The sequence below is a fragment of the Neolamprologus multifasciatus genome, chromosome 18 (assembly GCF_963576455.1).
Source record: "Neolamprologus multifasciatus chromosome 18, fNeoMul1.2, whole genome shotgun sequence".
NCBI classification, from domain to species: Eukaryota; Metazoa; Chordata; class Actinopteri; order Cichliformes; family Cichlidae; genus Neolamprologus; species Neolamprologus multifasciatus.
Genome location: NC_140456.1, coordinates 21145931 through 21165926, shown reverse-complemented (window position 1 = coordinate 21165926; position 19996 = coordinate 21145931). Strand labels below are relative to the sequence as shown.

Sequence of the window (19996 nt, the reverse complement as noted above, 5' to 3'; positions counted from 1 at the left end):
CGTTTGCTTGACTCTGTGGATTCTTTTAAAAAACAGTTAAAAACTCTTCTGTTCAAACAAGCCTTTTGTTGATCTACATATTTTATATTTTTACATTATTTACATTTGATCTTTTATATTGTATATAATGTTTATTGATTTTATTGTTTATTTTAATATTTGTGTACAGCGCTTTGTGATTGTGTCTGTGAAAAGCGCTTAATAAATAAAGTTTACTTACTTACTTACTTACTATATATATATATATATATATATATATATATATATATATATATATATATATATATATATATATATATATATATATATATATATATATCTCGACATGTCGTCTCCACGTAATCGCACGCAAACGCACACAAAATCGAAGAGTGGCTTCCCTCCTCTGGAAACAGGAAAATCGCATTAGCATGACAAATAAAATAAAAGAAATGAAATACTGTAAATGAATGAGTAAATTAAAGCTTATGCAATTTCTAGAGGGAAAATATTATCATTATTTTAATATAAAGCGAGAAAATCTAAATTTACGCTAAGGGCAAATAAATACATAAATAACTAAAACAAAACAAAACAAACAAAACAGAAGCATGAGATTATTTTGTTTAAATTGCAGTTTATATTCTAAGTAAGGGAACAATATTTGATGTATTGACATTTGTTTAAAAAAACCTAAGGCATCCATAACATCAATAGAAAAATAATTATATACATTTAAAACATATCACATCAGAATGATTAACTTTTTTTATTTTCATGTATCTGATGAACAACACCAAAGTACATGTCTGAACAAACATAACAAAGATAATCCCATTACATAAAGCTGGCATCTGGGAGAAGTTGGGCAAAAATTCAGCAAGTTCCAGGTGCAGTTACTGCAGGGGTCCATATGGTGTCATTTTTTCATTTTATTTATTTTTTCTCTTCGCTAGCTACATGGCTTTTTGTTTGTTCAATTCACAAGCACCCCCTTAGACTAGACAAATGTTTTAGTCACAACAAAAAACAAAGTTAAACGAATCGGACATGATTACTACTGACAGGAAGTCCAGCAGAGAACAAACTGAAAGGGGTCAAAGGGACGCAGTAGGAAAGTACCCTCTGAGGTGCTTTTGCATAAGTGAAACTGACCAAAATAAAAAATAAAAAAAATATAAGGAGGCAGAAATCTCATTCTGACATAGCTGCTTATTAAGGATATATATTTATATATAACAGTCAGTACAGATGTTTTGAAACATGTTTTTGTTAGAATTAGCTCTCATGGTATTAGCGAAAAATGCTGTGAGCAGAATTTCAGTTCATTCAGTACTGAAACAGTTTATCATGATGACGGACCAGCTCCAGCTGCAACCACAACTGTTCATCCAGTTTGCTGACACCAGGCCCAATTTTTTTTGCACTCCAAAACACATCTAGTACATTTGACTTCTGTAATGCACACATTTTGATACATATCCTCTTTTGCTTTGCAGTTGGTGTACTTACTGAGCTTTATGCAATGCTTATGGGGTAGCATTTCCTCTAAGTTTTTGTTTCACCTACACTGAGAATAATTTGAACAAACAGTATGTTGAAATTAAATAATGTTTTGCTTCTTCTGAATTTGTGGTTCAGCGCCTCCTGCAATGTTTGTAAGAGTGGAAGAAGTTTTCACACTAGCAATTATCTCACTGGATCCTTTGTCTTTGTTTTGTTTACTCCAGTGGCTGGCTACTTTAGCTGTAGCATGCATGCTTTGTCAAGTAGCTCACTTTACGCTAATGAGTACTGGTTGAAGGAGCAAAGCATAACACCTTACATAGTCACACAAACACACACACGCACACACATACATAGTCATACACACACGCAAGCATCTTGGGCACACCCTGTGGTGCCATGGCTGTGAAAAGTGAGCTTTGATAAGCTTTGGGAGCATAGTTCACTAAAACATGTCCATCCTAATGGTGGTAGTCTCTTTTACTATGTGGACGGTTGCCTAGTATATGATCCACCTCTGAGGCGATGCCTGCTGTCATCTTTGGAATCACCTAAAATGAACATGACATAGGAAAAATACATCATGATAACGCAGTGCCTCAAGACCAGCTAATGAAGAGATTACACTGACATGATGTTGTACCTGAATGGCTCCAAGGTTCTCTGTGAGCTGGCTTGGACTGGAGGACCCCAGAAGCACTGAGCTCACTCCCTCGTTCCTCAGGCACCAGGCTGAAGATCAGAGAAAGGAGAAATCTCAGACTTGCAATGAGGTATCAAAGGAGAGAACTTCCAAAGACATATATTTGCTTTGACAAAAAATAAAAGTTTAAGCAGATGCTATCTGTTACCTATGGCTAGCTGTGGCAAAGTGCATCCAAGCTTCTCCGCAATATGAGCCAGCTCTTTTAGTTTGGCTTGCTGTTTTCTCCCTTCCTCACTCACGATTTTCTCTCTCAACCACTGGTATGGCTACAGGAGCAGTGAAAGCAGATGTGTTAGATTTACATGCAAAGATAGGCAGATGATTATTCAGTTCTTGTATTGCTGGATTTTTCTGTTGCCTTTGACACAGCTGATCATAGTATCTTGACTGAGAGATGTATAACTTCACTTAACATCTCTAGATCAGGTCTGGATTTGTTCCCTTTCTGTCTCTCTCAGTTGCTTCTGCTAATTTTGTGTCCTCAATTAATGAAACTTTATTAATCCTGCAGGAATTTCTTACATTATGTGGTTGACTGCTCCCACACACAAATAAACATTAAACAAATAAAACATTCACTCTATTAAAAAAACTTCATTAATCATAAATACAAAATATATTAATTAATAATAATTAAAAAATAACATTAAAAAATTAAAAACATCCTGATTTCTATGGAGACCATAAAGTGCTTCTGCACGTTTCTTTTCTCAACCTAACGTGCACCCCTTCCCACCTCCCCTCTGGTATCCTCCTTTGAGTGCTGTGCAGTCTTTTGCCACTTTATCTTGCGGTGTACCCCAAGGTTCACTCCTGGGGCCTATCTTTTTTGCCTTGTATATACTTCCACTTGGAAACATCCTGAGTGATTCTGAAGTCTGTTATGCAGATGATAGCCACCTGTACATGCCATTTAAACACCAGAGTGTAACCAAATTATTATCCTTAAGGACTGCATTAATGTTATAAAGAACTGGATGGCAGCAAATTATTTATCTTTAAATAGACAAAGTGAATTTCACTTCTCATCGATGCCACCTGACAACTTTGTTCTCAGAGTAATTGAGAATCTTGGGCTCATTTCATCTTTAATTCTCCCATCTGTGAGAATTCTGGCTGTTCTTTAGTTTTGATAAGCTAAACATGGCCCGTCTCAAATACACTGTCTCACTGTGAAATGGAAATGATCATACCTACTTTTAGTTTGTTTAGTTTGAACTGACATTGTCCCCAATATCAGTTCAAATATGTAGCACCACAGAGGTCAAATTTAACCTGTACCTTCATCGAGGCCCTGGAGGATTCTGGGATACCATTCTCGTACTTTCCTGTGATGATCCCGCAGGCCAAAGGTGACCAAGAGACCACGCCCACACCTGCAAGATCACACTCATAATTAAGCAACAAGCAAATTAGGCAAATTTGATATTCAGAAAAATTTCCTTAAGACCTACCTATCTTATGGTAGAGCTCTGGAAGATGAGTTTCCACTTTTTCCCTCTGGAAGAAATGATACTCTGCCTGTTCACACACTGGTGGGATGAGATTGAACTGCCTGGCCACAGAATACGCTTCCTAAATGTGGAGCGGACAGAATGATGAGAATGGCAGAAAGTGATAAGGTAATGTGTAAGACTGACTCTTTGTATTTAATGACTTTTATCGCTCCGCTGTTCTTTGTATAGCAGAAGGAAACTGCACATCTTTCACAGCGCTGACAGCTTCAGCAACAACAACAAAATTTAGACACTTTAGTCACTGAACTCTGTTCACATTTGTTTATCCATGCAAAACATCACATGTGAGGCTGATCATCAGAGTCAGTGGTCAGTCAGTTTCAACACTATGTTTTTTTTTCTTTTTAGCCAAGCACATCCTAACCAGAGTTATTGTAGTAAATTAAACAAAAAGCTTCAACTAAAGTGTGAAGTTAGCAGAAATAAATTATAAACAATAATAACTGAAACAATGTTATGTACTCACAAAACTATCTAAAAGATTTTCTTTCTTTTTTTTAATATAAAGGATATTTTCATAGTTTTAGTCATTGTAAATGGTACATCTATTTATTTAGACTTCAGCTAATTTAAAAACTACCTTCAATGAGTGATGCATTTATATTGTAATATCTATTTTGAATGGGAAATTTCTGCCCCTGATAAAACACTCTTTACATTTTTTAATGATTAAGAAAACTGAGGTTACCACAAGATAACACTGAGGATTTTCAACGCAATACAAATCAAACCACTGTGGAAATGAACTGAAACAAAGCTAAACTGGACATGGAAATTGAAACAAGTAAATAAATTAATTAATGAAATCAAATTTAAATAAAAAAAATTATTATAAAATATATAAAACATAAAAGTGATGCAAGTAAAGTTTATAGAGAGCACTGCATGTCTCTGTCTGATTTTTCCATTGTATTCATGGTCAAAAATCATAACAGGGATTAAAAAGAATCTGATGTACTCTCACTGGCCAATTCATTAGATACACCTGTTTAACTCCTTGTTAATGCAAATATCTGATCGGCCAAATCACATGGCAGCAATGTAATGTATTAAGCATGTAGATCTGTTAAGCTTACCAGCTGAAGTTCAAACTGAGCGTCACAATGAGGAAGAAAGGTGATTTAACTTTCTTTGAGCATGGCATGGTGGAGTTTTTCAGAAACTTCCAATCTACTGGGATTTTTCCCACACAGCCATCTGTACATTTTACAGAGTAGGTCAAAAAGAGAAAGCATCCAGTGAGCAGCAGATCTCTGTGTGAAAAATGCCTTATTGATGCCAGAGCTCAGAGGAAGATGGTCAGACTACTTCAAGGAAGTCAACAGAAACTCAAATAATCACTGGATTCCACCCATGAAGGCAGGTTTGAAGACAAAAGGGGTTTTAACCCAGCAAGGTGTAACTATCGAAGTGACCAGTGAGTGCATATCAACCTATTACGCCTATTCATTTTTAAAATAAATACTCTGTCCTCTGTCTGTCACTCACCATGATCTCCATGGCAGACCACCGTGATGTCCCCCAGTACATGGCCATCCCCTGGTTGATCACATGTGTCATTGCTCTGACTATCTCTGCAAACATTAAAGAGCAGATATGTGCATCATCAATAACTGAACAGTGAATGGAGCCATGCTAGAAATTTGAGAGGTTGTCTCAACAGCTTAACTTGCATTATTTTCACATTATAACATAGAAATTATATTACAGCAATACTAAATTCAGTTTTTTTTTCTCATCAGGTAATAACACAATTATGAGAAGACTTGCAGGTTCAAAGAAGATTCCAAGAGCTTTAAAACTTGAGCCTTCGGTAAAACTGCAGGACAGTGAAAAAGATAAGTGGATCCTTGAAGTGTCCAGCCTCTTCTTTTAAACCCATGTGTGAGCAGATATTGTTTGCTGGGGTCACACTACTTAATGAGACCAAAGGCTGCAGGGTTAAAAGACTCAGCTGCCTGTGCCGTGGAGGAAACCACAGGAAAAATACTGAAGGGGCTGAAAGTCAGCAGAAGCGGCCTTCAGTGGTTTGTGTATTTGTGTCTCAGAATGTGGCAGGAAAGTAGCGGTTTTTGGAAAAGTGGAAGAGTTAAATAGTTTTTAGTAAAACCCCTGCGAAGTACTTTTTCAAAGGATATCAAACACATGAAGAGAAACAGCTATTATTCTGAATGTGTGTGCGTTAAATGCTACACGCAAACTTTCTAATTACTAAAGAAAACAAAGGCAGTGTGATCAAGTAATTCATGAGATTATTTTCAGTCTGTAAAGAAATTAATAAACCATCTGCCACCTTAGTACAATGCTGCATGCAAAATGTTTAGCAGAAAGGCTGGATATGAGGGTGAGGAGATGAGAGCGCAGAGTGTGATTAAAAAAAGAGCGATTCCTTTTCATCAGTAGTTTTCTCTCTCTAGACCGAAATGTAGCTTTGTGAGAGACAGAGAGCAAGTGTGCATGTGGGTGAAGCAGGTGGGAGGGTAGAGGAATAACAGTACATCTGCTCCAAAGGGGATGGAGGGAGGAAGGAAGGGAGGGATTTGAAGGGATGTAAAGATAGAAGGAAAAAAATGCTGCGAACCATGTAGCAACCTCAGAGGCACACACAGTTAATAACAGTTTGCAAATACACGTATAATCCATCTCAATGCCGGGAGGGGAAAAAAAAAAGATGACACCTTGATTCATTGAAACGTTCAAGTCTTAACATAAAGTTTCTTGCCACAAGGGCTCGATGAGTCATCAGCTCCAACAGCAGATGCCACACTGATCCTGTGCTCAGGTGAGATGTGCTGCAAACACCATTGACACCCCACTCACAAAAAAATAGAAAAAAACACACCGCAGTGTTTTCCTGGAGGGTGATGTGGGTGAAGCTGTGGGCAAAAACACGCAATGAAGAGCGCACACGTGAAAAAATGAATGTATGACCTCATTGACTGATTGCATTTGCACAAATATGCAGAAGCCAATTAGCCTTGCACGCAAAGAATGGAAACAGAGGAAAAGGGATACAGAAACAGGCTCTGCGCAAAGCTAACAAAATCCAACTAACGCATCTCAAAGCACTCTCATTAGTACAGAAACATATCAAACTTAAAAACTGCTTGGCTGCTAGCCAGAGTTAATCAGCAACACACCCCAAGGTCTGGAACATTGGCCAGCTTCAGCCGGCAGATATCACAGTGCAGCACAGAGGGTGTAAGAAAGCCTCCAACTCCCACTGATATCCATATTTGTCTGGGCAGGTATCTCTGAGGATGTCATTTCAGAGAGTTTCTTTATAGTGAGGCGTCTAACAGCGGGGACGTAGAACACAACTAAAAATATTGCTCATTTATGGAAATATGTCACATCACAGGAGATTGTCAGTGACAGATGAGACCCGTTCTAAGTTATATGGCTGTGGAAAAAAAGCGTGGGGAAAGAAATAATAAAGATACGTTTAGTAATGCTGAGTAGGTGAGATCATTTTCCATGCTCTTCTTCTGTAATGAACAGTTGAGGAGAGAGAGGTGATGTCCTGGCACTTTGCATTGCTAGCTAAGGGGTTCATGTTCAGTGTGCTGTGGCGGTTTCATTTCATTTGCTCTCTAGAGAATAACACTCGGCTGGAAGGACTGATATAAAATCATTTTACTGATGCCATGTCTTCTTCGCTGCTCTGTCTGTCTGCCTCTGCATTCTGTTCTTTATTCAATTGGTCTGGGGTATTTTCATATTCAGCTTATTGAATGGCTTCACTCCTCTCTCAAATCAAATGTGATTCTGAGTGACTGGGTACCAATGTTGCGGCTGGATTTGGGCGAGTTATTCTGCGAGCTACCCTTGTACCTATTCATTCAATGAATTGACTGTGGCACACACGCCCCTCCTTCGAGAACCTTCTTGTCATATTCAGCTGGAGAAAAACTCACATAGCGTCTCATCACTTTGACAGCTGCTCTAGTAAAGAGCAGTCAGAGAAAGGGGAGACAGAGTCTTCCGTGAAGGAAGAAGTTGGATATTTGCAGCACGCACTTGGTCTGTCCCTGCTGTTGGACTGGATATGAGCCAAAAAGAAAGAAAGAAAAAGACAAAAGAACAAGCAGGGAGACAACACGGGTGCAGAAAAGCATGACTCGATGGGAGAAGAAAAGCAATGATTATAACAAAGGCAGACTCTGCAGCCATGACATCACTTTTTATTGGTCCCCACGGGGACGCAAGCTGTCTCACACAAAGTCGGAAGCAGTTAAAGTCACAAAAACAAATGCAAACACAGATGGATGCAGATTCACCTTTTCAGTGGCATATTTGAAACTACAGTGCTGTTTTGCTGTTTGGTGTTTTTGCTGTTGATGCAGTTGAGGCTTTAGCAGCATGATGTTGGAGTGTCAGTCACGGAGAGATCTGCTAAACAGTCCCTTCATGCACGAGGTTCATCCTAGCTCCCTCACTCTCAAGTTTTTAAGGATGACTGATACCCTAACAATGATTTAGAAGGGTAGCCATGCTCCTTTGTATTAAATTATGAAGCAAACAAGACCAATTTCTCACGCTGACTAATGGGCCAAATGTGCTGCAGAGGTGATAAAAGCCTGCCTGCTTTGTCTACCTATCATTACATTTGTCAGGATATATTTTTCAGCTGACGTCTCTCTCTCTGTTCACTTCCTATCATCTTGTCAGACTCTCAATCAGATCACAGTTCTTGACATGAGCTGAAGAGACTTCATCTGCAGGGGGCAAAAGACTAAAAGGTTTGATAGAGAAGGCTGCGGGGTCTGCCTGCTAGTCACCAGCCACTGGTACAAGTGACAGCAAGGACCCTGGAACGATCGCTATGACAGACCGGCCTCCCACAGTCTGTTGGCTCCCATGGGTGGAAGCGAAGGGGGAAGGAGGAGGGGGGTAAAGAGGAAAGAATGGAAAATATTTCAGTGAGATCAGGGCGCCTCCATCCTTTCACTCAAATACTACCTGTGGTTTGAGAGTTTGTGTGGAAAGACAGAAAAGGGGCTCAAGTATCTGTGATGCCCACATGGCAAGGGAGAGATAATAGAGTAAGAAACTGGAAGTGTCTAAAAGAAATAAATGGTGGTAACATAAGGTAGATGTGTGGGAAAGGAAGTGCAAGAGTGTTAAAGAAAAATAGCACTCAGTAGGGCTTGTATCTAGTGAGACCAACCCAAAAATACACCAGCTTCCCCCATAGGGGCCGGATAATCCTGCTTCTGAAGAGCAGGGAGGGCTGGGAGCGGGTGCAGTTTGGAGACCCTGTGGAAGCTAGCGATCCCGCTGAGACAGAAGAGAAATAGAGGGAGACTGGTGGACTAAAATAGAGGGAAGAGAGACGAGGAAAGACTGTCATATTACTTGTAATATGTTTAGGGATATGTCAGAAGAAAAACACATAAACCTGACTGCAAAAACAAACCCCACTTTTGGTCAAAACCAAAGGCCGCCGGTCCAGTACGGGCAGCGGCTTCATCAGAATTTCTCACCCTCTCATGTTACAGAACAACATGTATTGTCGCTGACTTAACTCCCCCCCAACAGCCCCATGAAGTCTGGGTTGGCAATCACTTACCCTCCATGGGGGTATTCGTGTCTGTCCGGTTGGCAAAGACCACATCCACATACTCGAGTTGCATCCTCTGGAGGGAGCCCTTTAAACCTAGAGTGAGAAGACATATGGCAGGTTTAGAGAGAGAGGTTTGGGTTCTAATAAAAGAAGACAGTTAATAGGAACCATGAGTCCTGGGTGTCCTTCTTATAATGGTGAAATAAATGGGCATGTGCAAGGATACATAGAGTGTGACCTACATCTGCAGAAAAGAGAGATCATTTTTTATTTTCACTTTTTAGCCAACACTGCGACAGCGACATGCTTAGCTGGTAGGGGTGCCAGCTTCAAAAGAACAAGGGACATTCAAATGCATTCAAAAGTCACAGTTATGTCAGGTAAAAGGCAAAAAATAATAATAATAATAAGGTGAAGTGGCTCCTGGGGGGTTTGAGCTCAACATGTTCGTAAACATGACAAAGTGACAGTTGGCCACATGTGACTCAGAGCCTTCCAGCTGCATCTGGCCTGCTGCAGCTTTTGATCCAGCTCGCGTTGCATTCAAGTTGTCATATTCAGTCTGGTTTACCTGGTACGTACAAATTATTTTTTGGCAAACCAACAAAATGCTGCTTACCTACAAGCCTGCAGTACACCCAAGCAACACAAAACAAAACAAGCAAACAAACAAAAAGTCCTCTGTCACTTCATCGACTAATCCAATGCCACATCACCCACAGACAAATAATATGATTTCTGACTGCCGAATTTAATAATAGATGATTTACTGAGGGATAGTTTATGAAGATGTAAATTCTCAGTGTCCCACATACCAGGTAATGATCCTGATTATTCGGGGAGCTGATATTCCAGGAGGCTTTGTGGCCATTTAAAGACAAAGGACACGGCTCAGTTTTCGTTTTCAGTTTTGTTAATTTGCTTTCGTCATGGCCGTCATACTGACTTGCTGCAGCAGGAGACGGCTCCAGTTGCAGTAATATAATAATTAGCTATAGTAGTACTCTGTATGTTCCAGTAAATATTGACAGTGTGAGGATGAGTGCTAAACAGATGATTGGAATAAGCCATAATTTATATCAGTAATCTTAGTGGCACATTGTAGTGTCAAGATTCACATAGTTAAACCTTTGGATGTTTTTGGTGCCCTTTTGTTTTAATAAAATAAGAAAAGATAATGTTTGAAAGAAAATTTGAAATGAAAATGCTGATTCGTTATACTTCAGGGCTTAACAGGCTGGTAATTAAGAGAGGTGGGTCCAAATGCAGGACACAGGTAGTCAGAAATAAGTCTAAGCAGAATCCAGAACCCAGAGAATGACAAAGTCCAACCAGAACACAAAACAAGAAAAGATTAAAGATCCAAACAAAAAACATGAACACAAACATGGAACTAACACAGACTAGCTGACAGGCATTAAAAGGGGGACCTATCTCAAAAGATGAATTAGTATGGTGTCTACATGTAACACATGAATTATTTTAAACTATATCTTCTGGCACTTTGGTTCTAGCAGCCTATTGCAAAAATACATATTATGAATACACATTCCAATTCCTTTAGTTTAATCTAGAAAAAAATGCCAAAGATAACAGTTTCACAGACATAAAACTGTATTATGTATTAAAACTGTACAGCAGATGAACAGTATCTGAAAGTCATGTCCGGTCAGAAATAGACTCAGTGGAAGAGTGGCTGCCAAGATGGGAAACGGGGAGAAAAGGCTATGATATATCTGAAAATCAGTAGCAACAGGTCTTATGGAGTAAATCCAAACTTTCTGTTCAAACCATCATCACTTTGTATGGAGGACATCAGGATAGAGGTGTAACAGTGAGTGTTTACAGCCATCTGTAAAACACGCTGGAGGCTCAGTCATGGTTTGGGAATTCATTTCACTTCATTTTGTAAAACTTACCAAAACTGACAGCACTGTGATTTTTATCCACAGTGCAATATCATCTGGCATCTGATTAGCAGTGGCTAAATTTTCAGTGTGACAGTGAATGATGATGCCAATGCTGTTCACTCACAAAGTTTGATAGCTTTACTTAGCACTTTACTCTGATTTCTAAAAATCAAACATGCATATAAAAGATCTATAGAACACATTGCTCACTTCACAGGAATAGCTGTAATCAATACATATTTTCTAATTTAATTACTGTCACAACTACTCAGCTGTAAGTTTTATGCGCCTGCCACCATTTTCACTGCACAAACAGGAATCAGTTTGATTCGAAATTGTAATTTATAAGGTTCAGAACTATTTTCAGAGTCAATCACTGTCAAACCAAGCTCACAGGCACCTTCTCTTGGATAAAAAAAACACCTGTGCAATCCTTTCTTATTGTTACATAAATAAATGCTGCTGGCAGCTGGTGGAGGAACCAAACAATTCAAAGCCTAGAGCCTGATCAGAAAGACGAGGGATCAGAGGAAAGGTCGCACTCAGTATTTGTTAGAGGAGTAACACTGTATGCTGAGGAGAGGATAAGTGACGGCAACAAAGTATTGCGAGCAGATCGGCCTCCACTCACGCACACACACAGAAGACCAGATGAAAGAAGAAAAGTGCACACAAGAGACTGTCGCACAAGACGACAGGAGAGTAACAGGGAGTCGAGGCAAAAGACACTCTCGCGCTTTTGAGTAAGCGCGTGTGTGCGTGGCAGATTAGTACCACAGGCTTCATCATCACCCACTAATCCCAGCTGAGAGTTATACTCTCCCTCCTACCATCACAGTCACTTATTCCTTCTTCTGTCGTTTGCACTCCCACAATCCCAGAAACACCCATTACATGGATCCTAATCTGAGCCTGCACCGTCATCACAAGCGGTTTCTGCTGTCTCGTGGATTAGCAGGAGTTCACTGGCTGTGAAGGGAGTCTATTTTTGGATCGGGAAAAAAGATGTGGAACAACAAAGCTACTGTATTGGCATCTGGGATAGAAGAATGCCTTCAATTGTGTTTTCTGTGAAAGAGCCTTATAAAATGCTGAAGCTGTCTTTTTCCTGTGAGGATGACTCTAAAGAGACCTTGACTTTTCTTGCATTGTCACATTGATGCAAGAAAATGTTCTGCGGCTCTCTCTTTCGCTGGTTTTTACACCCTATCATATACACCCCTGAACATCACTTCAGTCCAGTCAAATGGCAGGCCTACTGTGGCAGCCTGTAGTGAGGAAGATGATGGCAGCAGATGTTTCGCTCAGTCAGTTTATTAGACTTTGATGAAATGTTCCTCTCCGCTTATGGCAGGGATGCTGCACCTTTCTCTTACAATTACATGGACAGCCAAATGGATTCATCTTTGCTAATACCGCTTATGCTTCCCCTCTCTGATGTTGGCTTTCACCCCATTTTCTCTTTTGTACTCTCTGTCCTTCTCTTCCAACCCTTTCTTAGCGCATTCCCCGTTTCTCGTTTGGGGGAGAGTTGCTGCAGCTGCAGTGAATGTTAATAATGTGGCAGAGAGCTGAGTCACTGCAGGAGGTGCATTGCGCTGTGGATCGGATGGCAAATTGTTTGGGAAGCGGGGTGGATCGAGCCATGGGTATGAGAGCTAAAGTTTATTGTTATGAGTCTCATCAAGGCCCTAGCTCTTTTTAAAGGGGCTGGCAGGAGAGACAGTCTGGACAACACTATTAAATGATGCAACAGTTTCCTAGACAGACACCTGTGGAGGTATTACAAGAAGACAATACATCTGCGAGTGCTTAATGCACCACTGGTTAATACGGCTTTCAAATTCAGCTGTGTTCATATCAAAAAGGCGAGAAGCGACGGAGACTGGAACAAAGAGGGATGAGGAAAAGAGATAAAAGAGGGAGATTAGAGGAGTGCAGCGGGGCTCCGACTGGTGGGGTGATGTGAAGGACAAAGCAGAGGGAAAGAAATTGACTTGTTACCTTCAATGATGTGTTTTCTGTTGAGGCCTCTCTCTGTCTCCGCTCTGCAACAAGAAGTACATGTCAGGGGTGTCAGCGCATACTCTTCATTACTTCACAGCTCTCGTGAATTGAAGCAGCTCCAGAACAAACTTTGCAGTTTGTTTGCAGTGTCTGTCCTGATCACCTCTGACTTTTCTCATGGCTTCTCACTGAGCACAGAAGCAAATACCGGATTTTTCTGTGCCTATTTAGGACTTGTTTAGACCAATAAGGCCAGCAGGTAAACTGCAATCAGCGCACAAAGTAATCTAGAGATAGCATGCAGAGTTTTTCCCTTGTATGTCTGATTTCAGTCTATGATTTTCTTTGACTGCAGCACTACTCAGTACTATATTTATATAGCAGTACTTGTAGTTTATGCAACACTTATTCCATTTTCAACTTTAGACTGTATCATAACACTGTATGATACAGTGTTATGACACTTCAGCCACCTATTGCTCTGCAAGTTTTGCAGTGAGTCGGGATAACATAAAGCTCTTTTCACGTGGATGTATCAGTATTTTAGAATTAGTACAATTCTGAAAGGAGACAATCTGCACTTTTGATGCATATGTACATGTTCCCTTAAGACAACTGTAGCATTTTTACGTTTGCTTAACTCAACTTTATATTCTTACTGTGTATTTTTACTTATTGTTTGGTATTTTTAAGGATCCATCCATCTTCCTCCACTTATCTTATTCAGAGTAGCTGTTGGGCTTTTGCCTATCCCAGCTGTCATAGTTTGGTTGGCAAATTACTCCTTGGACAGGTCGCTAAGCTATTGCAGGGCTAACCCATAGAGACAGCCAGTTTAAAGTCACCAATGAAGCTAACATGCTTGTCTTTGGACTGTGAGAGAAACCAGAGTGCCTGGAGAGATCCCACGCACATACTATACGCAGAAGACCGTCTTGCTGTGAGTGCAGTGGTGCTAACTACCACACCACCGTGCTGCCCCAGTTTAGGAATATAGATATTAAATGCGTCACTATGTTTAGCTGGTTGCTAAATTGTCAGACATGCATTGCTAAGTGTGTAGTGTAGCCCACACATCATTTCTGAGAGTTGTTTTGCTAAAAACAGCTGCTGGTTCATTTGGAAATGACACTGGCGCTAACAGTTTTCCAATGACTTGTCTCTAGGCTCACTTGTGTTTACTCAGGCACTTAAAGATTTTCCCCACCCCTGCATTTTCCTTTTCCACTTTGTTCCTCTCTTCTGTTTCTGCTCCAGTGTGTTTGTTTTTGTTCAGATGCCCGCGACTTGCCTTACTTCTCGCCTTGCTTCATTTCACACTTTCGTTTTCTTCCTCCCTGTTTCCTATGGTTTTTCCTGAGTGCTTATGGGATATAAACGCACTTCAAACACAAAGCATGCCATCCTTCCTCCATGTTATTGTTACTTTTTGTGCAAAAGACTGAAGAAACGCAATAGAGAGGAAATATGAATCTTGCAAATATCCAAGCATCCTGGGGTGAACTGATGTTTGACAAGCGAGCTGTGAGACAGTCTCGTAGCTCACTCAACTGGGGGTTAAGCAGTTGTTCTTTAAATCCATCTGTGTTGGAGAGATTTGAAATACCTTGACAGAATTCAGAGAGGATGAGTTTTAATTAAATTTACACAATTGAGGCTTGGCTCTAGTGTTCTTAGCCATGTAAGAATAGTCAAACAGTATGTGGATGTACCCATGGCCAGAAGACTTTTAGATACAGATGGCCACTAATGCAGACTGAGAATATTTTAGCGTGACAGCAGAAGCAGCTATGACTTTGGGCAGTTTGGCAAGAAAGCTGAGGGTGGCTAGAAGAGTAAGGAAAAGGGGTTGAGACATGCTGTCATTTTGTCCTCCACATCTGTGTCCTTGCGCTCTGTGTCATCTGTGTCACGCTCGCTGCAGCTGGAGGCAACGTTTTAAAGAATAGGCTCGTGTATGTGAGATGGCCTGACCGTCTGAGAAAGAAAACCCACCTGCTGGACACATGGATAAATATGTATGAACACATACTTACTTTCCTCCCCAGTACAGCTTTGTGGTGATCACCAGGCTGGATCTCCTGCAGGAAGACCGTCAGACGCATCAAAAGACCATTAAAAAAAGGTGTTCTCAAAAAGATGATATGTATGTGACCATACCTGCATGTGAGCGTGATGAAATCTGCCTATGTGTACAAAACAGTGCAATCAACTATATTTATGTCAGCTGCCTTCCATCCTACACTGCACTTCAAACATCGAGTAAGTCATAGAGTATAATGACCACAGGGTGACTCTTTTTTTCTTTGAATTCTAGCAAGACAGCTCCCTCACTATAACCCACCCGCCATGCTTGAATGATCAATAATTCAAACAGGTCCACAGCTGAGGTGAGGTCGGGCAGAGAGCTGGCGTGAGCAGTTAAAAGGGGTGACGCGCATAACTGGGTTTTCTCTCGGCAGTGCATGCAGCAGAGCGAAATATAACTGATGTTTTCTGTGGTGGAGTTCCAGTTCACGCTCACCAGCATCTGTTTTGATTTGACATGAGCAAATTTGTCAAGTTTACACTTTCATTTAATGAATTGATTTATATAATATATCAAGTGAATTAATGTTGCTTGAAAATTTTCCACTTAACGTGGGACGGATGGATGCATGTTCCCAACATTAAACTAACTAATGTCACCAATACACAAGGCTTGAAAACAGATAAACACAAACATTTTGTGCATTTTGTACACCAGAATTATTAGGCTGCTTCATGTGGTTCGCTAACCATGCCTACCTCCACTAAAAGCATGTTTGAAATAATTTACAACAAGGGTCCCAGGATAGAACTGAGGTGCTGCAATTCAACTGAAGGAATAAGGAAGAAAATAATAACAATTACTTTCTACCTAATCTTTTTGCACTACTTTTATGGTATATTTTAGCAGATTTAGGTATTAAATGCTAAACCTCAAAACATGCTTATATTGGGATAATATCAAGACATTTACAGTAGCAGTAAGGATGCTTATGTTTTCATGTTTATCTATGAAAACATCTCGCTAATTACTAGCCAAGTGGTAGAACAACTCCTCCAGAAATGGAGAAGGTTTGCCTTCTTAGTAAAAATTGTTGCCCAGAGTTGCAGCCAACATGTGTCAAAAGATGAAACTTTTCCTGTTTGTGTCACTCTTTTATGCTGAGAGACTAGCTAGACAGTATTTGGCCGTCACTTCCATCCAAACTGTAGATGACTGCAGCCGTTAGTGACCAAGGCAATTACAAGGAGGTGGGACACAAGGGAAAAATTGGGGCCATTGACTGGTCCCTAGACCTGTGTGACTGGGGCTTTAGCAGTCATTTTCCCACCAGCTGTCATCGGCTTCCTTTTGCAACCAATTGGGGAATTCAAATTTTTCCCACATGACAGGTGGTTGCCAGATGGTTACTCACCAGTCTCGAGGCTTCTAGGCCTATGTGACTGGGGCCTTAGTCATTTAATCCTGCACTGTCAGTATAAAAGTCCAAAATGGCCAACAAGCTGTGTCTGCAAAACCTCAGTAGAAAGTCTACGGGAAAACGGTGCTCTGCCAGGACCTCTGTAACGCTGCCACTGACTTTATGGTCTCGGTTGCATCAAGTTTATTCTCTAAATTTTGGCACTCAGCTGATGAGCGTGGAATTTCGCAGTAAAATCTGGATTCAAAATGACAAGTGATGGTGAAATGACTCATCTTGAAGCTTTAGTCCATGATGAGGGATAAGAAGTAGACCAGAATAGATGCATGGGGACTGCTTTAGGTGCCAACAGTCTTGTTTAATTCTTTTATATTTCAAAAAGTAAGTGCTCCATATGCAAAGACAGTTTCCCACGTGGTGGGACCTTTGTGATAAACTGAAGTACCAGCTGTGAATCAGGTGTTATCACCCATGTCAGTGCCTGTTAACGCTGATGCTCTTGAATGGTTGAAAATCCCTGGAACGAAGCTCCGAAATCTTGTGGAAAACCCTTTCACAAGAGCGAATGCTCATATAGCAGCAATTTAAAGTCTGTGAATTTTAAATGGCATGTGCTTAATATACACACACCTGTTTGTGAGATGTTTGTGTTTTGGCATGCAGTATGTTCAGCGATACAGTGCATATGCAATCAAAAACACATTCTTGGATTCTTTTCGCTCTGTTGACACTTTACCTCCAGCACTTTTTCTTGATGATGTTTCCCAGGATTATCTCTGCTCTGTAAAAAAAACATAAGAGATAATATGATTAGATCCCAGGCTTCCAGTTCTCTTGCAGCATTGTAAGTGTGTTATCTGCCACAAATCTGCACCATGAATGCCTGATTAAAAATCAGAAGGAGCCCAAGATAAAGGGTAAATGCCTCCTGTACTGCGCGCCTGAATTTCACCAGCGACCTTTAAAATTAATATTCATCCCCATAAAACTCCACTGTGCTCCGCATTATTCACACAGACGATGCCCAGGCGAGGTAAATTGAGCTGTGAACATAATGCGAAGCCTCCAGTGTTGAATAAGACTATGTAAATCACTTTAGAGTCACAGCTACCTTTCATTTTTGGCTTCCTCAGGTGCATTATTCCTGGTCAGGGCCTAAACCTTAACATCTTTTGTCCTGGGGAGGAAAAAAGCTAACAGGACCAAAAGTAGAAGTGTGATTACAAATGGGAGACATCACTCACTTCCCCCCGGAGTAGACCTCGGCTGTGTCGAAGAGGTTGACCCCGCTCTCGTAGGCGATAGTCATCAGCTGCTCTGCCACCTGACACAGGCAAGAAAAGTTTCCTCATGAAGCTCAGTGTGGCATAAGGCACTTCCATAAATAATAACCAAATTACACTTCAAAAAGGCGGGAAATTCCCTGAAGAAAGGAGTGTACGTCTGTTTACTGTTGAAATGCACATCCTCCAGGACTGTACAGTCTGCTTGTTGATTAAAGCTGTTTACTGCACAGTGTATTTCCCACACTTTTTGACCTACTTCTTGCTCTTTATTCAGAGGACGACGTTTGAAAGGCCAGTTTAGTCGTGAGGACCTCCTCTGCCTGTACCAAGCTCTTATTTTGTTCTGTTTGTGCCTCTCTTAGCCCTTGTGTTTTATAAGCAATGATAAGATGTCCCCACTTCAGTATTTTCTCCCATCTAAGGCCAGAGCAGGACACTGGGAGAGGTCTTTTGCTTATCCTGTGAGAGAAATAGGATCTGATTACTTGGCTTTGGTAGAGCCATGAGGGACTTACTGTAGCAGCTTGCCGTGATATTGGGAAATTGATACCAAAATGATAACTGTGGTCTCACACCCACACCATTTTATATCCAGTTACACTAAATTACTCCCATTGGGGCCACAAATTGGTTTTTGTAAATGGTCTTACTTGTTGTATTTGGGTCTAGCTGAGTCTAAAATAGAGCATGAATAATACTGCATATTTAAGGAGTAAATAAACAATGTAGCGGAAGCTACTCTGATGCTACCGATTTAACTACTCTAAATACCCCAAATATCTTTTTCTGTATTCTTTAAAAAGGAAAATGCTGCAGATTGGGAACAGATATAATGTTTAATAGAAAAATGATCAAGTTATATGTCTAATCTGAGAAAAGGTGTGTCAGCTGATTGATGGATCTGACATGAAGTCTTACCTCATCAGAGATCTGACCTCCAAATGTTACCCATGTTCCTGTGGGGGGAAAGTCATCGTAAAATATTTGTAACAAACATCAACATAGACGACCTTTTGCATGTAAAAGTCACTCATAGTGTCTTCTAATTAATAATTTGACATTTTTGGCATGGAGACATGACAAAATGCTTTCTGCCCTAAGGCCGTCACAGACAAATGTCACTACAGATTAAAAGAGAAATGACTCCATTATGCCATGTGTACAGATTTGCAGTTTAAAAGCAGTTTAAAGAAGAGCGACAAGCATTGTCGTATAATGCACTGTGTTTTTAGGTGGGATCCTTGAGGTGTTGTAGGGTTTGGGGGGAGTTCCTGTGTGTGTTTGCATTAAACGGCAGACCTATCTATCCATCCATCCACTGCAAACCTGCATATCTCCTGAAGCAAAGAGTAAAAACTTTCACAGGAAAAGTCAACTTGGACTCATGTGTGATTATTTGCCTGGATATTTCTTTTTCTGATTAGTTTCTGCAAAAGGTCGTTGCACACAGGGCATGTTAAAAGCACACCACACAAGCACACAACAACACGCACACTTTAATAGATGATTTACACTGTAAAAAATAAAAGCATTTTGTACTGAACTACCTGTGTGCTCATTATGATATTGCGCGCACATAGTTGCTTTCAAACTTGTAAATGAAATGAGTCATACCACAGCCTGATCTAATCATGATTTTTTCCACTTAACATAAGCAAGGTAACCGATGTAATGCAACAAGTTAAAAAGTAGAAGCCACGTATTCAAGTATTTGTATCTTTAGATTGACCAAAGCCTGCCCTTTCTGTCTTACAGTGCCATGAAAAAGTATTTGCACCTTTCTTGTTTTCACACTGAAATGTTTCAGATCATTAAACAAATAAAATGATAAATACAAAATGCAATTAAGTTATGATTTCATTTATTTAAGGGCAAAGTGTAAAGAATAAACGTCCCCACCTTTGTTAAAGCATGAAATAACTTTGATTAACCAGATGTTTTTCGAAAGCTGAGTTCATTTTCACTTGGCGTATCACAGAGCTGATTACTGTGGCACCTGTTGGATCAAGAAATCACTTAAATAGAACCTGACTGACAAAGTGAAGTCAGCAAAAAGTCTCAAAAAACAAC

At 40.3% G+C, this 19996-nt stretch overlaps 1 protein-coding gene across 4 annotated transcripts in view; it reads right to left on the bottom strand.

Moving 5' to 3' along the window:
• Positions 1-728: 728 nt before the first annotated feature.
• The window catches only part of kcnab1b (potassium voltage-gated channel subfamily A regulatory beta subunit 1b), a 45482-nt gene continuing 26214 nt past the window's right edge, over positions 729-19996 (bottom strand). For 3 of the 4 annotated variants that reach the window (XM_085141076.1, XM_085141078.1, XM_085141077.1), the window contains exons 4-15: positions 18845-18882; positions 17885-17964; positions 17377-17421; positions 15228-15272; positions 13189-13232; positions 9281-9367; positions 5197-5282; positions 3646-3766; positions 3473-3567; positions 2337-2457; positions 2129-2217; positions 729-2036 (exon numbers count right to left, since the gene is read on the bottom strand). In XM_085141076.1, coding sequence (XP_084997202.1) covers positions 1947-2036; positions 2129-2217; positions 2337-2457; positions 3473-3567; positions 3646-3766; positions 5197-5282; positions 9281-9367; positions 13189-13232; positions 15228-15272; positions 17377-17421; positions 17885-17964; positions 18845-18882 — 941 coding nt within the window. In that variant the 3' untranslated portion in view covers positions 729-1946. Of the gene's footprint in view, positions 2037-2128; positions 2218-2336; positions 3568-3645; positions 3767-5196; positions 5283-9280; positions 9368-13188; positions 13233-15227; positions 15273-17376; positions 17422-17884; positions 17965-18844; positions 18883-19996 lie in introns of those variants that run through there. The other variant, XM_085141079.1, reaches the window with a different exon arrangement.